This window comes from Primulina eburnea, chromosome 7 (genome assembly GCF_022965805.1).
Source record: "Primulina eburnea isolate SZY01 chromosome 7, ASM2296580v1, whole genome shotgun sequence".
NCBI lineage: Eukaryota > Viridiplantae > Streptophyta > Magnoliopsida > Lamiales > Gesneriaceae > Primulina > Primulina eburnea.
The window spans coordinates 19,330,141-19,351,353 of NC_133107.1; the positions used below are offsets into that span (position 1 = coordinate 19,330,141).

The following is a 21,213-nucleotide window of genomic DNA, read 5'->3' on the forward strand; positions in this document are numbered from 1 at the left end:
ATCAATTGCTCAAAGTGAAGTACAGAGATCATGCCCACCAGGAGATCCACAACCTTTCACAAAAGGGTGAGTTTACATCATCGCACACAGCCACACACGTTATATATGGTACTCGTCAACCAATAGTTTTTAACCAAACTTTCACTCGGTCTGCAACCCTACTTTTGCAAGGGTAGGAAGAATAAAATCAACAGCATAATGGAACACGATGGAAAAGAGCAAGAGTCCAATATAAATACTTAAACCACATACCAAATGCAATTCTGAAATGTATGTACAGTAAAGTGAATAGAAACGGGAAAACAAGATTGTTATTCATTTGGCCATTAGAGAAGCAGTTTTTTAACAAGTTATTGTTTCTGAGGAGAATGGTTTACATCTAAAGTTCTAAACAAAATTCTCAATTGATCATCTTGACTCCTGTTGTTGTAAAAGGCGACCGACTCGCGCCTTAAGGTGCGAGTCGCCACCAGGCGCAGCCTCCGTGCCTGGGATTGAACCCAGGCAAGGTTTTCACAAAGGCGCCCACAGGCGCAAATAAAATAACACAGAAGCCGCTTTCTGAGAACGCTTCTGTTTTTTTTTTGGGCCACAAATCAAAGCCCATTAGGTCTTAAACATAAAAAAAAAAGTGAAAGGCTGAAACTTACCCTAGAGAGACACGATAACTGGAGCACACGAGCAGAGAAGAGAAGACAGCTACTTAGTGAAATGCCAACTTATATTTTTTCACAAGGTAACCCGGTTTTTTTTAAGATTATTTAATTAAATAGCATCAATCTAATTTGTGAGATATAATCATGATTTCAATAATTATCATCTATTATTTGTTTGGGTGATTAAAGATTTATTTCAATTTTCAACATGTGATATATGCCTAATGGATTGTCTTCATCTAATGTTGCCAGTAAAATTTTTGAAGATGGGCTCTATCAACATTGTTGTTGAGCTCTTTCTACATTGTAGTTATTGTTTTGAAGATGAGCTCTTTCAACATTGTTCTTATTGTTTTGATTGTTTTCATTTTCTTCATTGTTAGTTAACTAATGTTGTTACATTGTTTTTTTTGATAAGAAACTTAGATTAATAAAGTATAATTAGTGTTTACATAGCAAGTGGATGAGCGGTCCACAAAAATAAAGAGTGCTAAAAACATCCGTAGGTCGCTCTATGAAAAAATAAATTTCCAATCCCTAACTAAGTCTGAAATTCGCAAATGTTGGAACTTCTTTAAGTTGATTGTCCAAGTCGCGACTCTGAACCGGATCGTTTCCCATATTTCTTCCTGTGAATCCTCGTTGTCGCTAAAAATTCTTTTGTTGCGTTCCAGCCATGTTGTCCAGAAAACGCAATGAATCACAAGATACCAAAAATCCATAAGACCTTTCCCCCTGAGGAATGACTGATCCATTATGAACATGTCTTTTGAGCAGCTCGGGAAACTCCACTGAAAATCCAAATGCCTCATGACCTTGATCCATATTTCCCTTGTGAAAGCGCAGTGAAGTAGCAGGTGGTCCTGAGTCTCCAAATCGTTCTTGCATAAGCAGCACCAATCTGGAGAAATAACTAAGCCCGGTCTCCTCCTCTGCATGTGTTCATTAGTCTGCAACTTCCCCAAAGCCACAATCCAGGAAAACACTTTAATCTTATGTGGTATCGGTACATGCCAAATGCTAGTGTGCTGAGGAAAGAATGGAAATGTCTGTGTTGGAAAAAACGAAGAATAAAAAGATGACACTGAAAAGACTCCCGAAGGATCCCCCACCCACACACGACAATCCGTGACACCCTCTGACAAAATAACTGAATCCAAGACCCCTAAAAGCCTACTGCACTCTAGTATCTCACAATTAGTTAACCCTCTTCTAAACTTAATGTCCCACTGTAAAGTAGACCGACCTTGACTGCTAGTAGTCGAATAGAACTGATTAATCGGTTTGTTGGTACACGATGAAAGACGGTACAGACGCGGGTAACACTCGATGAAAGGCAACTCACCTACCCAACAATCCTCCCAAAATCTTAGAATGTTCCCCCCCTTGAGCACAGTGGCAATAAGATGATGACAAGTCGTGCGAGTGTTAGAAATGAATTTCCAAGGGCTTCTCAAAGTTGATGTCCTGGCCGTCCTAATATCCCACCCATTATCCTCCTTCTGGTATATGCTTCCCAACACTCTTTTCCATAAAGAGTCTTTTTCTACCGCACACCTCCACCACCATTTTCCTAGCAAAGCCTTGTTTCGTAGTTGAATGTTACCCAAACCAAGGCCTCCCCTATCTTTCGGCTTACACACTTGATCCCAACCAACAACATGACAGTGCAACTCCCCATCTCCTCCATCCCATAGAAAGTTCCGCATCATTTTTTCCATAATCTTAGATACCCGAACCGGTACCTTAAAGAGTGACATGTAGTATGTTGGCATTGCACTTAGAACCGCTTTTATCAGAGTCAAACGGCCCCCTCTCGAGAGAAATGATTTCTTCCAACTTGCCAATTTTTTCGATATTTTAGAGACCACAGGTGCCCAGAATTCAAGTTTGTTTGGGTTACCTCCCAACGGAGCTCCCAAGTACGTGATTGGCCAATTCTCTTTCTTGCACCCAATTTCCGTAGCCAGACTGTCACATTCGTCGTCCGAGTAATTCAATCCTAGGACGGCACTCTTCTCGAAGCTTATTTTCATTCCCGATTTGCTGCAGAAAAGTTGTAAAAGTTCGATCACCTTCAACATGTGGTCCTTTGATTGTGTAAGAAACAAAGTGTCATCGGCGAACTGAATATGCGAAATCTCTATTTTATCTCTTCCAACCGCAAGTCCCCGCACCAAATTATCAGCCCTGGCCTTATCCACCAACCTCCCCAGTCCATCTATCACTAGATTGAAGAGGAAGGGGGATAAAGGATCTCCTTAACGGAGCCCTCTTTCCCCTTTAAACTTCCCCCTCGGCTTTCCATTGATTAATACTGAAAATGAAATACTTGAGACATAGCCTTGTATCCATCTCCTCCATCTCTGTCCAAATCCTTTATTTAGAAGCACATTATCTAGAAATCTCCAGTCGACATTGTCGTAGGCTTTTTCCAAATCAACTTTAAAAATCCAACCCTTTTTCTTTTTCCTTCTATGCTCCTCTACGACCTCATTGGCGATGATACAGCAATCTATTATTTGTCTCCCTTTAATGAACGCACATTGAGTTTCCGATATTGTTTTCCTCGTTACTGTTTTGAGTCTTGTTGTGAGAACTTTTGCCACGATCTTATACAAACTTGTAATCAAACTGATTGGCCTAAAATCTTTGATTTTCATCGCATCTTTCTTTTTCGGTATTAGGCATATATAAGTTTCGTTAGTAATTCCATTTACCACTCCTCCCTCGAAAAATTCAGCAAATACCTTAAGGAGATCAGCTTTAATTGTTTCCCAGTTCTTTTGGTAGAATTTTATCGTGTATCCATCTGGCCCGGGTGCTTTTGAACCATCGCATTCCAACACCGCTTTATGAATCTCCTCCTCTGAAAAAGGCATTTCCAGCCGTTCAGCTTCAACAGAATCTATTGGAGCCCAATCTAATCCATCAATCCCCAATCCATCTCCTTCTGATTTTCTGTATAAGTTTTTGTAGTAACCAACAATCTGTTCCTCAATTTCTTGTTCTTGAATGCACAATGACCCATCCTCCAACTCAATCTTACTTATCATTGCTTTATTCCTGCGGTTGTTTAATAAAGAGTGGAAAAACTTTGAATTTTGATCCCCATCTTTTAGCCATTTCATTTCGCTTTTTGGCTCTCTATTTGCTGTTTTCGAATGACCAGATTTTGCAATTCACAGCGGGCCTCCCTTCTCTGCTCTTGTAACCTTTGGGTCCAATCCCCCGTCGCCTCTCTCATGTCCAATTGCTTTATCGAACTTTCCAGCTCCTGAACTTTAAGATTCACATCCCCGAAAACCTCGATGTTCCACTTTTTAATCTCGGATTTGATTCGTTTCAGTTTTTGCATGAACTTGTATCCTTCCCACCCATTAGCATTGCATCCATTCCACCAAATTTTGACAGAATCACTGAATTTGGGATGTAGCAACCATGCATTCTCGAATCTGAACGGTGTAGGTCCCCAATGCACCTTTGTGGTGTCCAACAGAAGTGGATAATGGTCTGAAGTGATTCTCGGCAATACCGTTTGTCTGAACGTTGGAAATATGTCTTTCCAGCCACCTGAGAAGAGGAACCTATCCAGTCTACAACAAATTGCCTCCACTCTGAAGTTTGACCAAGTGTATCGTGCGTTCAATAACGGAGGGTCATATAAATCTAATTCCTCAATCAACCTGTCAAAACAGTCCATACTCGTGGTTACCGAGTTGTTATTCATTTTTTCGGTCAGATTCCTTACCACGTTGAAGTCTCCCCCAACACACCACTCCTCCCCACAAATGGACTTCAAGCATGCAAGTTCATCCCAAAAGAACTCTCTGTGTCTTGGTTTACAAGGGCCATAAACCGCTGTGAACCACCAACTGATGTCATTCGTCATTTGAATTTGAATAGAAACTGTAAAAAAATTCCCCGATCAGATTATCTCTTACACAGACAACTCTAGGATCCCACATGACTGTAATTCCTCCCGCTGAACCATTAGCCGGTAAACTCACCCAATCCACAAATCTTGATTTCCATAAGCTTGCAACAAATCGACGATCCACCATATCTTTCTTGGTCTCTAAAACCACAACAATGTCCGGTTTTTCTTTCCGAATCACCCTACGAACAATTTCTCTCCTTCTAGATGATCCTCCCCCCTTAATATTCCAAGAAAAAATCTTCATGAAAACCGGTGTGACCCTCTCGAACTCGATCCTTTTTCACAACTGATACCCCACTTCAATCTTGCAAGTTCTTTCCCCAGCATGCTCGAGTCCTTTTGCTCAATATCTCTCAATTTGAAATCCTGATCCACCTCTCCCAACTTCGTTGTGCCCTTAATTATGAGATCCCATGTGCCCCCTTTGATAGCATCTAACTCAGAACACAACTTGTCAATCATACCTGTCTGGACTCCCCCTACTAACCCACTAGACAACCCCAAAGCAGTAAAAGAGGAAGGAAAAAGGGCGTGAAGTGAAAATGAATGATTAAGACTCGATGGATTGAGACATGACAGTACCTTACCCACATTTGGTTTATTGTTTTCAAGGAAATGTGGCTCTTTGGTGAATTCTTCTTCCTCTTGTGAGAACAGCACTTTGATGTCTAAATCTTCATTGTCGATATTCTCCCTGGTTTCGGAATATATTGATGTGAAGCTACCAGATTCTGAGGAGTCAAATCCGTCATTCAGGAGATCTTCTTGTGCCTCATCAAAGTCAGAATCTTCTTGGTCAACAGAGTCTGCTCCTCCGACCTCGCTAAGATCCTCTTCATTAATTACAGTGGCCTTCGGTCTTGTTTTGGAATCGTTTACATCCTCAATTTCCTTAGATGATACGAAAGTTCTTCTGCAGTAAGTATGTGCATAAGGAGGCAGCAAAGTTCCAGGTACTAATCCAAGTTTCTGCGCATCCCCTTCCGAGTAATCTTTAATTGAGGTCGACTGTATTGGAGATCGTTTGAAATTATCGATTTCTTTTGGTACAATTCTTTGTAAGATTTTCTCCACCTTCCTATCCAATAGTTGATTTGCCTGATATCCTTTTTTTGAGTGCATATCCTCTACTGAGCTCGGTGGTAAAACCCTCTGCTCATCTTTCTTCTCTTCGGCATTACAGCAAGTAGACATCCCATTTGCTTCCCCAATCTTTTGTACATTGGAATTGCCCCACCCCGCCGCAGTCCTTTTGCCATTGATCACTACCTGTGCGTATGTCTGTTTCTCATAAGTCTCGTACGCCTTCATGTCGAAAGATGCAACTGAAATTAACAACTCAGCACTATCCCCATTCAAATTGATTGAAATTCTGTTGGGTATAAATCCATCTATTGTTCCTTTGACCTTAATTTTTGCAGCCCCCAAATCTCTGAAAGATAATGTATCAGCACTGATTTCCATCAATCCCCCACATCGATCCCCGATGACCTTGAAGTTCTCGTTGGTCCATAAATTCCAAGGGAGATTAGATATCCTAATCCAGCTATTACAACACTTGTAAACCATATCCGAAGAGTTAATATCTGGTCTCCATCCCTCGAAGCCCAAAGCCACTCCATTATCAAAGAATCCTCTTCTCAGTTGAAGGTAGTAAGAGAACTCCTTCGGATGTGAAGTCCACCACACTGCTTTGTTATCTCGAAACGGAAATAATTTGATCCTTCTCTTAACGTCCTTCCCTAAAACCGATTCAATTAGCTCCCATGATACGTTGATTCTGCCTCTAGTAACAATGAGGGCTTCGTTCCAATTCCTATCAATTCTAGTCGTGACCAATTCCTGCGTGCTTATAAACGTCTTTTGGCGGTGTTCCTTTACATTAGCCTTCACTGCCTGAAGATGTCGCGTATCTCTACTTGAGTTCTGTCCAAAATCAGTTTTAGCTTTTTCCGATGTGTGGGCTTTCCCCGACAGTAACTGGTAAAGTAATTGTAATATCCTTATCCACCCGCAAGAGTTTTTTTTTGATAGGAAACAGATATTTATTATTAATATATGTTAATGTCCGTTACAGTCAGTGGACTAGAAATCCACTACTAATGAAAAGAAACCACAACGTCTAACAATAGATGTAAGACCAATCTCTTAATAAATCAGAAATCGATAAACCGTTGAAGTCTTTGACTGATCGAATCCAGTTAGCTATATTGATCTTGATATTCTCCCAGCAATCTTCTTCATTTTGTTCAATCTCTTGAAAGATTCTTCTATTTCTCTCTAGCCATATCGCCCAACATATTCCGTGCATCACCACTCTCCAAAAGATTTTTCTTTTTTTGCCAAGCAACTGTCCAAGGTCTGTAGCAAACAAGTCCTTTGATGTTTTCGGAGTAACCCAAACCAGTCTCAATTCTTCCAAAGCCCTGGCCCATAGTGCACTACTGAAATTGCAATGAACAAGCAAATGATCTTGTGTTTCCGCATCCTTACGACACAACACACACCAGTTTGGAGAAAGAGCACAAGTAGGCCATCTCGTTTGAATCACCTCGGATGTTGGTAATTTTCCAAGTATTGCCGTCCAAGAGAATATCTGAATTTTTGTTGGAATAGGTGTTTTCCAAATGATATCGAAGAAGCTGAATTGTGGTGTAGAATTATTAACATTGAAGAGTGAATTGAAGAAAGATTTGACCGAAAACTTCCCCGATGGATCCTCCTCCCATACCCTGAAATCATCAACCCCTTCCACCATAATTACCCTGTCCAAAATACCTAGGAACACAGACAATTGATTGATCTCTTCATCTCGAAGTGATCTACGAAAATGTAGATTCCATGAAAGAGCAGTAGATGAGCTAAAAGAGACGAAATGAGATATGGTTAAGTTACGACCCTGTGAGATGAGATATAATGAAGGAAACAAGTGACGGAAAGATGATTCCCCCCACCAAATGTCTTCCCAAAATCTAATTTTATTTCCCCCTCGAACCTCTAGTCGCACAAATCGGTGATAAATCGGGTAAGCTCTAGAGATGAATTTCCACGGACATCTGAAAGTTACATTTTTCGCCAATCCCGCGTCCCAACCATTTTCTTGTAGGCCATACTTACTCCTGATTATTCTACTCCACAACGTGTCATTTTCAACACTAAACCTCCACCACCATTTTCCCAATAATGCAATGTTTCTCAAGCAGATATTCCCTACACCTAACCCACCATGCTCTTTCGGTCTACTAACCTTCTTCCATCCAACCATATGGCAATGTGTTTCGCCCTCATGTCCATCCCACAAAAAATCACGCATTGTTTTCTCCCATCCCGCTGCCACTCCTTTTGGTACTTTGAAGAGAGACAAGAAATAAATTGGCAAAGCACTTAGTACCGCAGCGATCAAAGTTAATCTCCCTCCCTTGGACAAGAAAGCCTTTTTCCAGGTCGCTAATTTCCGGCTTAATTTAACCGTAATAGGTTCCCAAAAAGATGCTTTAAGTGGATTGCCCCCTAGAGGAACTCCCAAGTATTTCATCGGCCATTGTTCCCTACGACAACCAAACGTGTGTGCTATGTCGATCTCAAGTTCTACATCTTGGTTTAATCCCAATAAAGCACTCTTTTCCCAATTGATCCTTAAACCTGACATGTCACAGAATAGCTTCACCACTTGCACCAAAAAGCTAATGTGTTCCTCAGTTTTAACAAAAAACAAGGTATCATCCGCAAATTGTATATGTGACACTTCCACCTTTTCTCGTCCCACCTCAATCCCGCTGATTAAATTTGTCTCTTTTGCTTTATCAATCAAACTGCCCAACACATCCACTACCATGTTGAAAAGAAAAGGTGATAAGGGATCTCCCTGTCTAATCCCCCTATATGACTTAAATTTCCCTCTTGGTCTCCCATTGATCATGATGGAGAACGATACATTAGATACACATCCTCTCATCCAACCTCTCCATCTTGTCCCAAAGCCCTTTTTTTCTAATACGAAATCCAAAAAGTTCCAATCGACATTGTCATATGCTTTCTCAAAGTCAATCTTCAATACCCAACCATTTTTATTCGATTTTTTACCATCCTCCACCGCCTCATTCGCAATCAAGCAACAATCCAAAATTTGTCTCCCCTCTATAAATGCATTTTGAGATTCCGATAATGTATGAGACAAAACCTTTTTCATTCTTGTAGCCAACACTTTTGCAATTATCTTATATAAACTCGTGATGAGACTAATTGGTCTAAAATCTTTTACCTTTAATGAATCGTTTTTCTTTGGGATCAAACAAATATACGTTTCATTAGTCAAACCATTTATGACTCCCCCTTCGTAAAATTCCACCAAAACTTTCATCAAATCACCTTTGACAATATCCCAACAATCCTGATAAAGAGCCATAGTGTAACCATCGGGCCCTGGCGCTTTGCATCTATCACATTCAAAAACCGCCTTCTTAACTTCTTCTTCCATGAACGGTTTCTCAAGCTCGACCCTCATGTCATCATCAATAGGTCTCCAATCCACTCCTTCAATCCCGAAGCTCCTCCCATCTCGTTTACTGTACAGTTGCTGGAAATAATCAAGAATTGTTTTGACAATTTCATCCTCATCCTCTACCACCGAACCATCATCACTTTCCAGTTTAGTAATCATTGCTCTGCTTTTTCTGTGATTAAGCAAGGAGTGGAAGAATTTTGTATTTTGATCTCCTTCCTTGAACCATTTTGTTTTCGCTTTTTGAAATAACATCCTTTTTCGTCTACACATCAACTCTTCCAACTCAACTTTTATTTCTTTCTTTTCAGCCGGCCATGATGCATTTTCCCTCCCTTCACTTTCCATTTCGTCCAATCTAACAATTCGGTTTTTTAATTCTCCCTCCCTCAACTCAACCTTCCCAAACTCCTCCTCATTCCATAATTTAATGTCATTCTTAATGAACCTCAATTTTTTCATGAATTTATAACCCTCCCAGCCTTGAAGATGTGATCTATTCCACCAACCTGAAAACATATTCTTAAAATTCTTATGTTGCAGCCACGTGTTCTCAAATCTGAAAGGACAGGGCCCCCATTTACATTTCTGTGTGTCCAACACAATTGGGAAGTGGTCTGATGTAATGCGAGGCAGCACCGATTGCCTGTGATGCGGAAATAATTCCGCCCATCCTCCCAAAAACAAGAATCTGTCTAATCTGCTGCAGATTGGTGTTGTTCTCAAATTAGACCATGTAAATTTCGCATTAAGTAACGGAAGATCGCACAAATCCAATTCCTGAATCAACATATCAAAACAAGCCATACTTATTGTGTTGGAATGGCTATTCATTTTCTCAGTCACGTTTCTCACAACATTAAAATCCCCGCCTAAACACCATCTATCCCCACACAAGACTCTCAAACCAGCCAATTCATCCCAAAAATTATTTCGCAATGAAGCATTGCAAGGCCCGTAGACTGCAGTAAACCACCAGCTTTCTTGTTCGTTGACATTTTCAATACGAACAGAAACTGTAAATTCTCCAATCATATTCTCGTTGATGGACACCACTCTTGGATCCCACATTACCAAAATGCCCCCTGATCTACCGATAGATGGTAAAAAAACCCATTCAACAAACCTTGATTTCCACACTGAGGCTATAAAGCTTCTGTCAACCACTTCTTTTTTTGTTTCTTGTAGAACTACTAAATCAGGTTTCTCCTTCCGTAGCATATCGTGAATGAAACCCCTCCTGGATGATGTTCCTCCTCCTCTTATATTCCAAGAAATGATCTTCATAAAAACACCTTGTCTCCCCTTGCACTGTGTTCTTTCTTTTTCAACACGACCCCCAATTCAACCCTATGTACTCCCATCATCTCCATGCATCCGTTACCACTATGATATTCAGATGATATCCTCTTCCCTTCACAATCCGAATTTTGTTCGTGAATCTTGATCCCAGACTTACCCGACCTATCACCGATCACTGTAACATCCCCCAGCTGAAAAACCCTCCCCTCCCCAGAATTATGATGATCGAAAAGTTTAGGAAAAGATAAAGACGGAGTGGAAGAAAGATTAAATGAATGGGAATTATTCCGGAGTACCTTATCCGAAGGTGAAACAAAGAGAGTACCTAAGTCCTCCAATCCCAAGCTTGTGTGTGTCGTCTCGTCCGAGCTTGCGGAAATATGAGTATCCATGTCGCTGTAATCAGTATCTTCTTGAGAGTCAATATCATTGTTCTCGTTAAAATCTTTGTCCTCCCCCGTGTCATCCTGTACTCTATCCATTGGTCTTCTGTCCAGCCACTGTGTGTTAATGTTTGTCACATCCTCGTCTTGTGTATTTGACCAAACATTGTTTGTCCTTGATCTTCTCCGTGAGTAGACAACCGCAAATTTCTGTTGTTGTGCAGTTGTTTCCTCAATCGAATCTTTACGCTGTAAAGACTTGAGTTCATGTCTGTTCATCGATTGTACTATCCCCTTGTCGAAGTCCCCCACCCCTTTAGGACTGACCCTCTTGAGAATCTGAATCTGTTTGCCCCTTTGCAACTGATTTGGCCCCAATCCTTGAGACCCCTTAGTCCCAATCCTATTCGTTTTGCATCCACGTAGATGTTGTTTGCCCACAAAGACTTCCATCCCCTGAATAATCCGGGTATTGCTGAACTTCCTTTCATTGAGCTTTGGAGCTACATCTTCCCCCCCTACTGACTCTATCTCAGAGGATGTTTGTTTAGCCCCTTCCCCATCAGTTTGTGTCTGTTGTTGTACTGCTGTAGCCACTGGCTCCTTAGCTTTGTATGCTGTTATAGAATTTTCAGTGTGTTCATCAATTGGTCTCTTCACCCTACCCCATCCTGCTACCACTCGAGCACCATCGACCACTACCTGTGCATAGGATCTTTTTTCATAGACTTGATATGCTGATATATTAACCGAGTCTACGTAAATGCGAACATTTAGAGGGCCACTTGGTGTCTGTATTTCCATCGAACTGTTAATGAATCCCCCTTCTAAACCCACCACTTTGATTTTAGCAGCTGATAAATCCTTAAGGAGAATCGTGTCTTGGCTAATGTCTACCAACCCTCCGCATCTGTCTCCTACTCTTTGAAGCATGTCTGTCGTCCACATATCCCATGGTAATCCCACAATTCTGATCCAACTGTTGCAGCATTCGAAGACTTCCTCTCCCAAGTTGATGTCACTTCTCCATTGCTCAAAACTCAAACTAATTCTCTTTTCGAAGAAGCATCGATTAATTTTCAGGTAGAATTCGTACTCCTCTTCATTATTTGGCCACCACATTGCTTTATGTGCCTTGAACGGGAAAAGTTCAATCTTCTTCTTGACCGCCTTGCCAATGACTGTTTTAACCATATCCCACGAGATGTTAACACACTCCTTTGTTAACACACCCGCAAGAGTTTAATCCACTCGGTACAATTATTCCCCTTTTCCTTCCTTGCAAATCGAATTTCGATACCTCTAAGAATCGGCCTCTCCTATTGACAAAGCGCTGAATGATGACGATCGCATTTCTCCCTCTAAACCGATAGAAATCCGACATTGACTGAGGACTGTAAACAAAGCTCCCGAGTTTTGAAGTGAACCAGCCGGCCTCTTGTCGATCCATGTCTAGGAGGTAACTGGCATTCCTTGTTCTTTCAGACCACCGAATGGCAGAGCCTCCATTAACAATCCTGAGGGAGAACGCTTTGAACTCTATCTTTATCACTTCATCTGAGTAAAAAATCGAGTTCCGTCTTGACATGTTGAAACGACCGGTGAGGGAAATCGGTAGATGAAAAAGAGCAGAATAACGAAAAAACGTAAGGGTTAAGACGAGAAAGGTTGGAAAATGAGATAGGGGGAAGGTTGGGATGCCACTTCCTGCCGTGGCCGGCGACGGCGCCGGAGACGACGGTGAAACAGACGACGAGGCTCAGCTGAAGAAGAAGCAAATAGATCGAAGGACGGGAACGGAAACTGAAGGGTTGGAGGAGGGAGAAAGCATTTTCAAAAAATTTCTATCAGACAGATAATGATTGACCAATGATAATGTTGTTACATTGTTATACATACAGAATTCTCAACCTCACTTGCCGCGCATCTGGTTGTGAACGAAACTAGAATGTGTTTGAGCATGTAAGTATTTGATAATTGATAGATGATAACTTGATATAATATGAACAATTCATAAAAGTTTTCTTTTAAAAATTTTACAATTTCGTTCAAAAAGAAGAAATAGGTTGGCGCAAAAACGTCTGAATGATCTTGCATGTATTAAATACAATAGAGCATTGAGACATCGATATAATTTGCGAAACAAAATTGATCATATTTCATTGAATGACATCGATGATAGCAATGAATGATTGATGGCAGGATTGGACAATGATGAGGAAAATAATCTAGTTTTTGGGGATGATAGCTTGACACGAGTTGATGTTGCTAATGCTTCTGGGGTTGATGAACATTTTTTACGATTTTAGGTCTCGTGTATCGTCTTCTTCAGATGAGGCAAGTGCATATATGTCCAAAACAACCAGAAAAAGAATGATTTCACGTATTTTGGACGAAGAGGAAGAAGAAATGGGCATTGATCATGAAACTGATGAAAGAAAAATACAAGTCCGAAAGTTATGGGGTTTATGACGAGTCAATGGAAGTTATCGAGGAATTTTTATATTATGATTAATGAACTTTTGTTCTGACTGCTTAATTTTAGAACTAAAAAATTAAGCAGTCAAAAATATAAAAGTGTGCCTTGCTTCGTTAACTTGTGTCTCAGGCTCCAAGTTCCCTTTGTGTCTTGGTGCGCCTTGCACCTTCAACAACTACTTGTAAAGACGTGAATGAAGAAAAAAGCAATTGATATTCTTGCACAGTATGTTACCAGTTTTAGTTTTATCAAGGAGCACTAAAAAAACCAACATGTTAATTGATTCTACTAAATCTTACTTCTATTTTTTTCAAGCGAGCACAAAATAAAGCACCTTGTTGTTCCTGGTAATGCCAAATGAAGTAGCCTGATATCGAAGAGTGTCACTTCCAGCCATGGCATCCAATTGTTCTTCTGTCATATTTTCTGTATACTGGACATTCGCCATCTGCTGTATCAGCTCCTAAAGAGGACCCACAAAATTTCAAACACAAACATTTAGAAGTAGAAGTGCAGAAACTAACAATATACACGGGAGGAAACAACCTGAAGGAGAACGAGCTCAATTCCATGTCCCTTTTTCAACTGATTTACAAGATACTGAAAAAGACCCCTAAGTTCCATCGATGGATATTTTTTACACCTAGAAACAGGATAACATGTCATGATCCCAAGCAAAATCAACTGAAACTCAGGAATAGTTGACCAAAACTGTAACTTTAATTGCATGTTAGTTTATAAGAAAATTATTTAGCAGCAGGAATTCCGAAAGGATTTGTAAACTTCACCAAAACAAACATAATAAAAGTTTAGCTGCCGACTAGGATGACCAAATTTTAATGCTTACTAAATCAAGGCAGTATTATGTGTCATACTTCATTTTCTTTGGAACTTTAATCTGAAACGACAAAGATGTTGCAACTTTTATAAGTTTTCTTTATTTCACATTGGAGCATTCCCTATTCGAAGAAAATTCTAACATTACAGCTTTTGCTTTATTTAAAGCACAGCTCAAAATTTGACATGTTTGACTTATTAAAAAAATTCATTATGACCGAAACTTTAAGCAAAATAAGTTGGTCCAAAAGAGGACTTTTCTGGTATTAACGATTAAATTGATGTGTCAGATTATTTCAATTACCTACTCTGTAGGTTTCAACCAAAGGATTTCACTTTTTATCGTATATATGTTATGATATCCAAAACCAAACCATATATCATCCAATAAGATTACTACTTCCAATAACACAGTATAATCGCAAAATTAAACATCTAAATGAAAACACCACTTGAATACATCATCTGCACACGGTCAACATCAACTATAACCTATACAGCAACCCAAGGATTTCACGACCAGTATGCTTCTTTCTAGTAATATTTCATCGTACAGACTATGTATTATATATTCCAGACTCATCCTAGACTGGTGCACCTTGGAGTAAATGTGCAATTAAAGAATTACTAAAAGCAGTTTGAAATAAGCAGGAAAAAATGACATGTTCCCTTCCTCAACTAATAGGGATCTAAACCAAATCAGAGAAAATTAACTAACTGAATTTTGAAAAATGAACTAGTAGCGAGTAATAAATAAAAATAATAAAAGAAGCAGTACTTAGCTACATATAATCAATAGAATCCCCATGGAATACTCTCTTGCAGAAAAATCATTGAAGGAATCACAATAAAAAACTTACAGATCAAAAAATAAAATTATCGCAATAAATCAAGAATTTAAACTTTAATATCTTCCTGAATACATGAACACGAGTTAAGATACAAAACTCGCCACAATTTCAAATGAAAGACCAGTTAGCTAAACTTCGACATCATATTGTACGTGCATAAAAAGATGTCACAAAGAAAATACCCACGACTTCAGGAATAACAGACTTCTTCCTTCAATCAAAAGCTGGAAAATCTGATGATGCACCATGCTCACACTAGATGGGTAGAATAACAACCCTGAGTTCTTTGGCTATAACTTGATTAAAGTGTACCCGTTCTTTGAAAATTAACTCATCATAACATGCAGACTCAACAAAACCACATTGGATAGGAGCAGGCAACACAATTGATACTGAGCATAGAACCCTCCATTTCAAAGCATAAGGTGCGAGCACCTGATGGCACAATATTCTTATAATTTTAACAATGGAGTCAAATTTGTGCTTAGTTAAATCCTTCTCAGTCATCTTACATGCAAGCGGAAATAGCAAACTTGAGAGCTAATGCTGAGAAATCAAGATCAAGTTTCTCTTGATCTTCGAAACATTGCTCAGAATGAAATCGAATTGGCCTTCCCAAGTACCACAAGATTCTCACTTCGAAGATGAACCAAATAGTAAAGACGTGTCTTCCAGGACGATCCAAAATAAACCGCTCAGTTTGAATTGCATGCTGGTAAAATTCTCCTGATGCTAATAACACCAATGATGTCAACCTAATAATTCTGATAGATTTACCATTCCTTGTCATTAAGTCCAAGCAACAGTTCCTAGTGTCAAGATCATTGACAATGCTCATGATTAGTCAAGAGGCCAACCTAAAATGTCAAATAACTTAAATGCCAAGTTCCAGGATTCCCGATTCGAAATCGGAATCAGATTGGTTTATCAACAGTGTTCGGAACCCACAAACATTCCGACCGGGGGTCAGAATATACATGCAATTGAGGAGTTCAGAGGGCGACAAATCCAGAGGAAAATGATAGAGAGTATAAATAACAAATCTGATCTTCAACTCAAACTCAACACTGACTTGGACAAGAATTCCACAGCTCGAGCATACAGCAGAAAATGGCCATCAATAATTACATCACCCCAATGAGATGGTACCCTTGTCTCAGTACTCAAGACAATCCCCCAAAAAATTCAGACAACACCAATCCTCATAGTATTCACATATTGGCCTTATTTTCTAAGATAAGTTCTGTGATACCAAACCAACTTGTGTTCTAAAGGCCATTCCTGAACAAAAGGCAGAGTTTCATTTAAGATGACAACAAAACATTTCTCCCCCATTAAAGAAGTTCACTATACTAGATCGTCCAGCATTAAACATATAGGAATGTAATGTTTCTTTTTTGCAAGGGAAATCTTCTGGAGAGCAGTTGATGTGTCCAATATTCATAGAAAGTAAAATCCTTAACTACCCAAAAGTTGCTAACTCCAGCCTCCTTTTCAACTAAACAGGGAAGATGTATTTAGTGTATTATGCCCGCCCGTAGAATGGCTTCTTTACAACCAAATTACACGAGCATTCCCCATACAAAGACAGATCTGATTCAGCCCAACATTCCCATGAACAGGCTAAACTGGAGCCATCAATCAGCCCGAACTGCAAGGTCCAATAAATCTGCAGCTTCAACAACCAGCTTCTCCAGAGGACATTACACAACCCGCAAACTGGGTAAAGCATCCCCGGGAAATCTGATTCTATTTAAAAGAGACTGATTCATTATTATTTAACACCTTTGTGTGGTTAAAAGGACCAGAAGTTCAATAACAAATGCATTGACAAAAATGAATAAAAGGCTAGGATTAATAAAAAAAAGGTAAAGACCCATGTGACTTTCAAGTGCTAATCTCACTTCATAAAGGTCAAGTAAAAGATTATTTCAGTAACACGTGTGGCTACATGTTTAATCAATATACACAATAAATCAAAATTTCAAGGCAAGACACCCACATACTCACAATGAAAAAGGAATATTAGAAGTTCGAACAATAAACATCAGAAATGATAAGTAACCAAAGAAATTTCATGGCGTAAGGGTACATACAAGTGACCCCAAAATGATGCCAGTGATTGGAGCCAGTCTGACAAATTAAGACCATCCTCTTTAAGCTTCTCGCGTCCACCTTGAGCCAAGCGTTCGATGACAACATATTCCAGGATATCATACTCAAGCTGTTAAAGGCATGCATTTGGACATAAACAAAAAGTAGAGACACGTTACATAAGAGTACAACTTGATTGCTCAAAAAATTTAACTATAATCATTTTACAATGAAGAGAGTCATCAGCTTAAGTAGAACATAAATAATGGTCGCCCCCGCCATTTTAATGACAAATAGTTGAATCGTTTTTTCCTGGCACTAGTAACAACAATAGGCACAACAATGCAAACAAACCAAAACGCTTGCAATACACTCCGCTGAAATTATTCAGGTACACATGCAAAAAAAACTAAAATATAACTAAAAGAAATCAAATATGAAACTCCGTATAAATTCTTGTAGAAGTAGCCAAAAATCTCACATACCAAACCACTTCGTGCCCACGTTACACAGAATAATCATGCAAACATGACAAAAGGAAATGATTTTTAATTAATTTTATGACTTCATGAGAATTCAATCCTAAAGAGTTAACAAATACTAGTTAATTTAGAAAATTCGTCCATGAACCTTTAACAGATCTAATTTCATACCAGGGAAAAGAAAGACCGAATAAACTTTATTCAACTACAGAAAATTTAATCTGGCGGAAAGTATTCATGAATATTACAATCTAAAGGGCACAAAATATTAAAAGACCTGCGTCAAATATTTGAAAGCATCCACAACTGGAGCAATCATATCCCTGTACGCCTCAATCTACAGATGAAAGAGCCTAGATAAGTCTTTCAGCTAGAGGTCCAGTTATCAAGTAGAATAATGTATTCTTTAACAAAAAAAAAACTTACCTGATGAACAATTGTTCGAAGCACTGTCATTGGATTTGCATGAGCTAATTTGGCAACCATTCTACCAAGCTGCTTTAAATTTTCTTTGGCGAGGCGTTTTAAAATCCTACGAGTATCCAACTGTAAAAGACCAACAGAAAACAAATTAAAGAACAAATGGTACAAATAATAAAGAAACAGTCTCATAAACAGTAGAGACATACCCTCGCTGTTTGCCTTGCTGCCAAAACCATTGGAAAACGCTCGTCATCCTTTTCCCATTCACCATACAAACGGTATCGCACCTGTAGAAACAGTTTACAAAATTATCATTTTGCTGAATACAATTGATACTGATGTGCTATCATAGAGAATCAGTTGGAAAAGCTACCTCGTACGGAAGAAGGGACATTAGTTCCCATATCTCCTGTCCAATTGCAGGATTAGCAGGAATCAACTGCAAAGAAGGAAGAAGACATGTACCAAGTGCTTCCTCAATTTTTAATCTTGCATCTTTCAGGTGAAGGCGAGGATTCAGATTTTCGAAAGAATCAGTACGAGTACAAAATGCCCCATCGGCATCGTTAACAAGCTCAAAGGCACAAAGAAAATAAGCTCTCAACACTCTAGTGGTCTGCATGTCAGTCATCGCCATCAGTAAAAGGGGTGGATATTTCATAATAAAAAGCAAAAGAACAACAAAAAGTCATAAAAGATGAGAACGTTAGACCTTCTGCAGTAATAATGTGTCACGGTAAAGATAAGGTCCAGCAGAAGCAAGCATCTCAAACAGTTCATTCGGTAGATTGATGAAGGATTTTTTGAGGTATACATTTGCTGCCTCTGAATCAACACCAGTACCATAGGATGCATCACAAATTGAAACTCTCAATTGGCACACGACTTTGTAAGCTGAGGAAACTTGTTTTTCAATAAGCCTGGACAAATAAGCATAGAATTGTTAGAAAGTCTTTGTGATGAATTTGGAGAAGAATGAACACCAAGGAAGAAAAGAAAAGACGTAGAGGGAAGAGACGAAAGAATGAGACAAATCAATATAAGACATCTAGCATTATTTCCCATCAAAAATTTCACATCTAATTACACGGGATAATCTGAATTACCGAAACAACCCCTGACAAATTTGGTCATGTTCCACAGGATTGAGAGGTGAGAGACGCTCCAATAGCTGATGAGCATGAAACCTGAGAAATCAAAAAGTAAATTCACATGAAATAAAGTTCCTCAAATCTTACTTTTCAACAAGACCAAAACTACTCTAGTACCATTGTATATAGTGTTTTTTCAAGAAAAGTGAGAGAATCAGAACAATGATGATGATGTTAATGATACTAAAAGCAACAATGCGACACAGCACTAGAATTTTAAGATGATAATTCAAGTCTACCAATCATCTACGGCAAGGAAGCCAATCAGTAGACCTAGGGCTTGATTATTTGCAAGCTCCGAGGATCTTTCAGCAACTGCCACTCTTTCCATGTCTAAAGCAGTAAAAAGATCTACAGTCACATCTCCTTGTTTCTCGTCATCCATGAGGTCCTTCCCAGTGGCCGCAAGGTTAATTTTCCCAATTTTATTGGCCTGCTCATCCCAAGGAAATAAGAAATAAGATCATGAAATAATAAAAAGTAGAGAAGATTAAAAATGGAAAATATGGAAAATCTTAAGGTACATTTGCAAAAATAAACAAGTGTTTAATGTCAAAAGTGTTCAATCAATCAAATCATATAACAGTGGATGCGTTCATGTGTGTGTGCGTTTAACAGTCAATAACTAGTGAGGAAAGAACCAAATATTCAGCAAAAATTACGTGAATGATATAACATCTTAACAAGTGCAGGGAGTGGTCATAACATAAAAGCAACAGAAAATAAATAAATAGAATCACCTCATCAAGTCTCTTTACAGAAAAAGCATTATATTGCTCAAATGCCTCTTCGTCCTTGGGACGTAAATGGGCATATCTGAATGAAATACCAAATCACATGTGAATATCAACATGCAAAAATAAGTTTATACCGAGCATATTCAAAAAATAAATATGTAGCAGTGATAATCGTGTGAGAGAATTGTCACAGCTGTAGTAGATCTTGGTGAGGAATAAGTGACAAAAAAAGATGGGGAAAAAATTCAAACAGAAAGTTAAACTTTTGAAATAGTACTGCATAGCACAAAAGGTTCTCTACCTCCAAAGTCAAACTGTGCTAAGCACCACTAGAGTACACCAAGATTACAACGGAAACACTGTTAAGTAGTAACACATTAATCATTCCCATTGCTTTGTAGGTCCACAACCTCTAGTCTATACTTCAAAAACACACAAGTTCATTTCACACAAAAAAATCACGCATGAGTTGAGAACTATATTCCTTTTAAACATTTATATTATCTTTGTTGCTAGTTAAAAACAAAAAAGAGGACCTCTACACTCATTAAACTAACAGGAGTTAGGTATAAAAAACATTATCAGTTCATAGAAACAATAATTCAAAACTCAGTAACTCGGGAATGTTCATTCGTTCTACTTCATTGACAAAACTATGCCAGGGATAAGCCCTCCTTGTAAATCCCATGACTTTTTTCAACTCTTTGGATGAGTTACATAAAGCCAAGTACAGAAGACGCCGAAAATTAAATAGTTAGAATTAGAATACGTGTTCCAGATGGCATGAATTCAAGTGTGTAAATGGAATAGCTTGTCCCAATTGTAAGCTTCCTTTCGTGGATTACAGTGCTTAAGAAATTACCACTGCCTGAGATGTTGCAAAAAAAGTTTTCTTGTTCTCTTTGTCCAAATTGGTGTGTATTATGTCGGAAAGAGGTGGAGACTCAAGACCATTTGATCATTCATTGTCCTTTTTGATGTTGTCTTTCGTTTATTGCTTTGACGGAGTTCGGCCTGATTTGAGTACCGAGATCAACTTTGGATTTATCAAAGTCGGATCTCAGAGGAGATTTGGGGAGAAGGGGCAGAATTTTTGGAATATGTGATTTGAGTACCGAGATCGACTTTGGATTTATTAAAGTCGGATCTCAGAGGAGATTTGGGGAGAAGGGGCGGCAGAATTTTTTGGATTATGGTAGTTCACTGTTTAAACTGGTCTATGAACAAGATTAAATTCAGGGTTTTGGGCTGGAGTATGATGATTGTAGAGTTTAAATCATTCTCGTTCTCAAAGTTGTATATGAATTGGAGTCTAGTATTATGTTAATTTATTTTGACTATAGGTTTTTTATGTGGACCTTTGGTTCACTTTTTGTA

At 38.9% G+C, this 21,213-nt stretch overlaps 1 protein-coding gene across 1 annotated transcript in view; it reads right to left on the reverse strand.

Moving 5' to 3' along the window:
• Positions 1–21,213, reverse strand: part of LOC140837291 (THO complex subunit 2) — a 40,900-nt gene that overhangs the window by 13,417 nt on the left and 6,270 nt on the right. The window contains exons 11-21 of the mRNA XM_073203409.1: positions 19,840–19,915; positions 19,339–19,532; positions 19,055–19,135; positions 18,661–18,868; positions 18,322–18,564; positions 18,155–18,235; positions 17,952–18,071; positions 17,803–17,862; positions 17,046–17,173; positions 13,808–13,904; positions 13,596–13,724 (exon numbers count right to left, since the gene is read on the reverse strand). Coding sequence (XP_073059510.1) covers positions 13,596–13,724; positions 13,808–13,904; positions 17,046–17,173; positions 17,803–17,862; positions 17,952–18,071; positions 18,155–18,235; positions 18,322–18,564; positions 18,661–18,868; positions 19,055–19,135; positions 19,339–19,532; positions 19,840–19,915 — 1,417 coding nt within the window. The remainder of the gene's footprint in view (positions 1–13,595; positions 13,725–13,807; positions 13,905–17,045; positions 17,174–17,802; positions 17,863–17,951; positions 18,072–18,154; positions 18,236–18,321; positions 18,565–18,660; positions 18,869–19,054; positions 19,136–19,338; positions 19,533–19,839; positions 19,916–21,213) is intronic.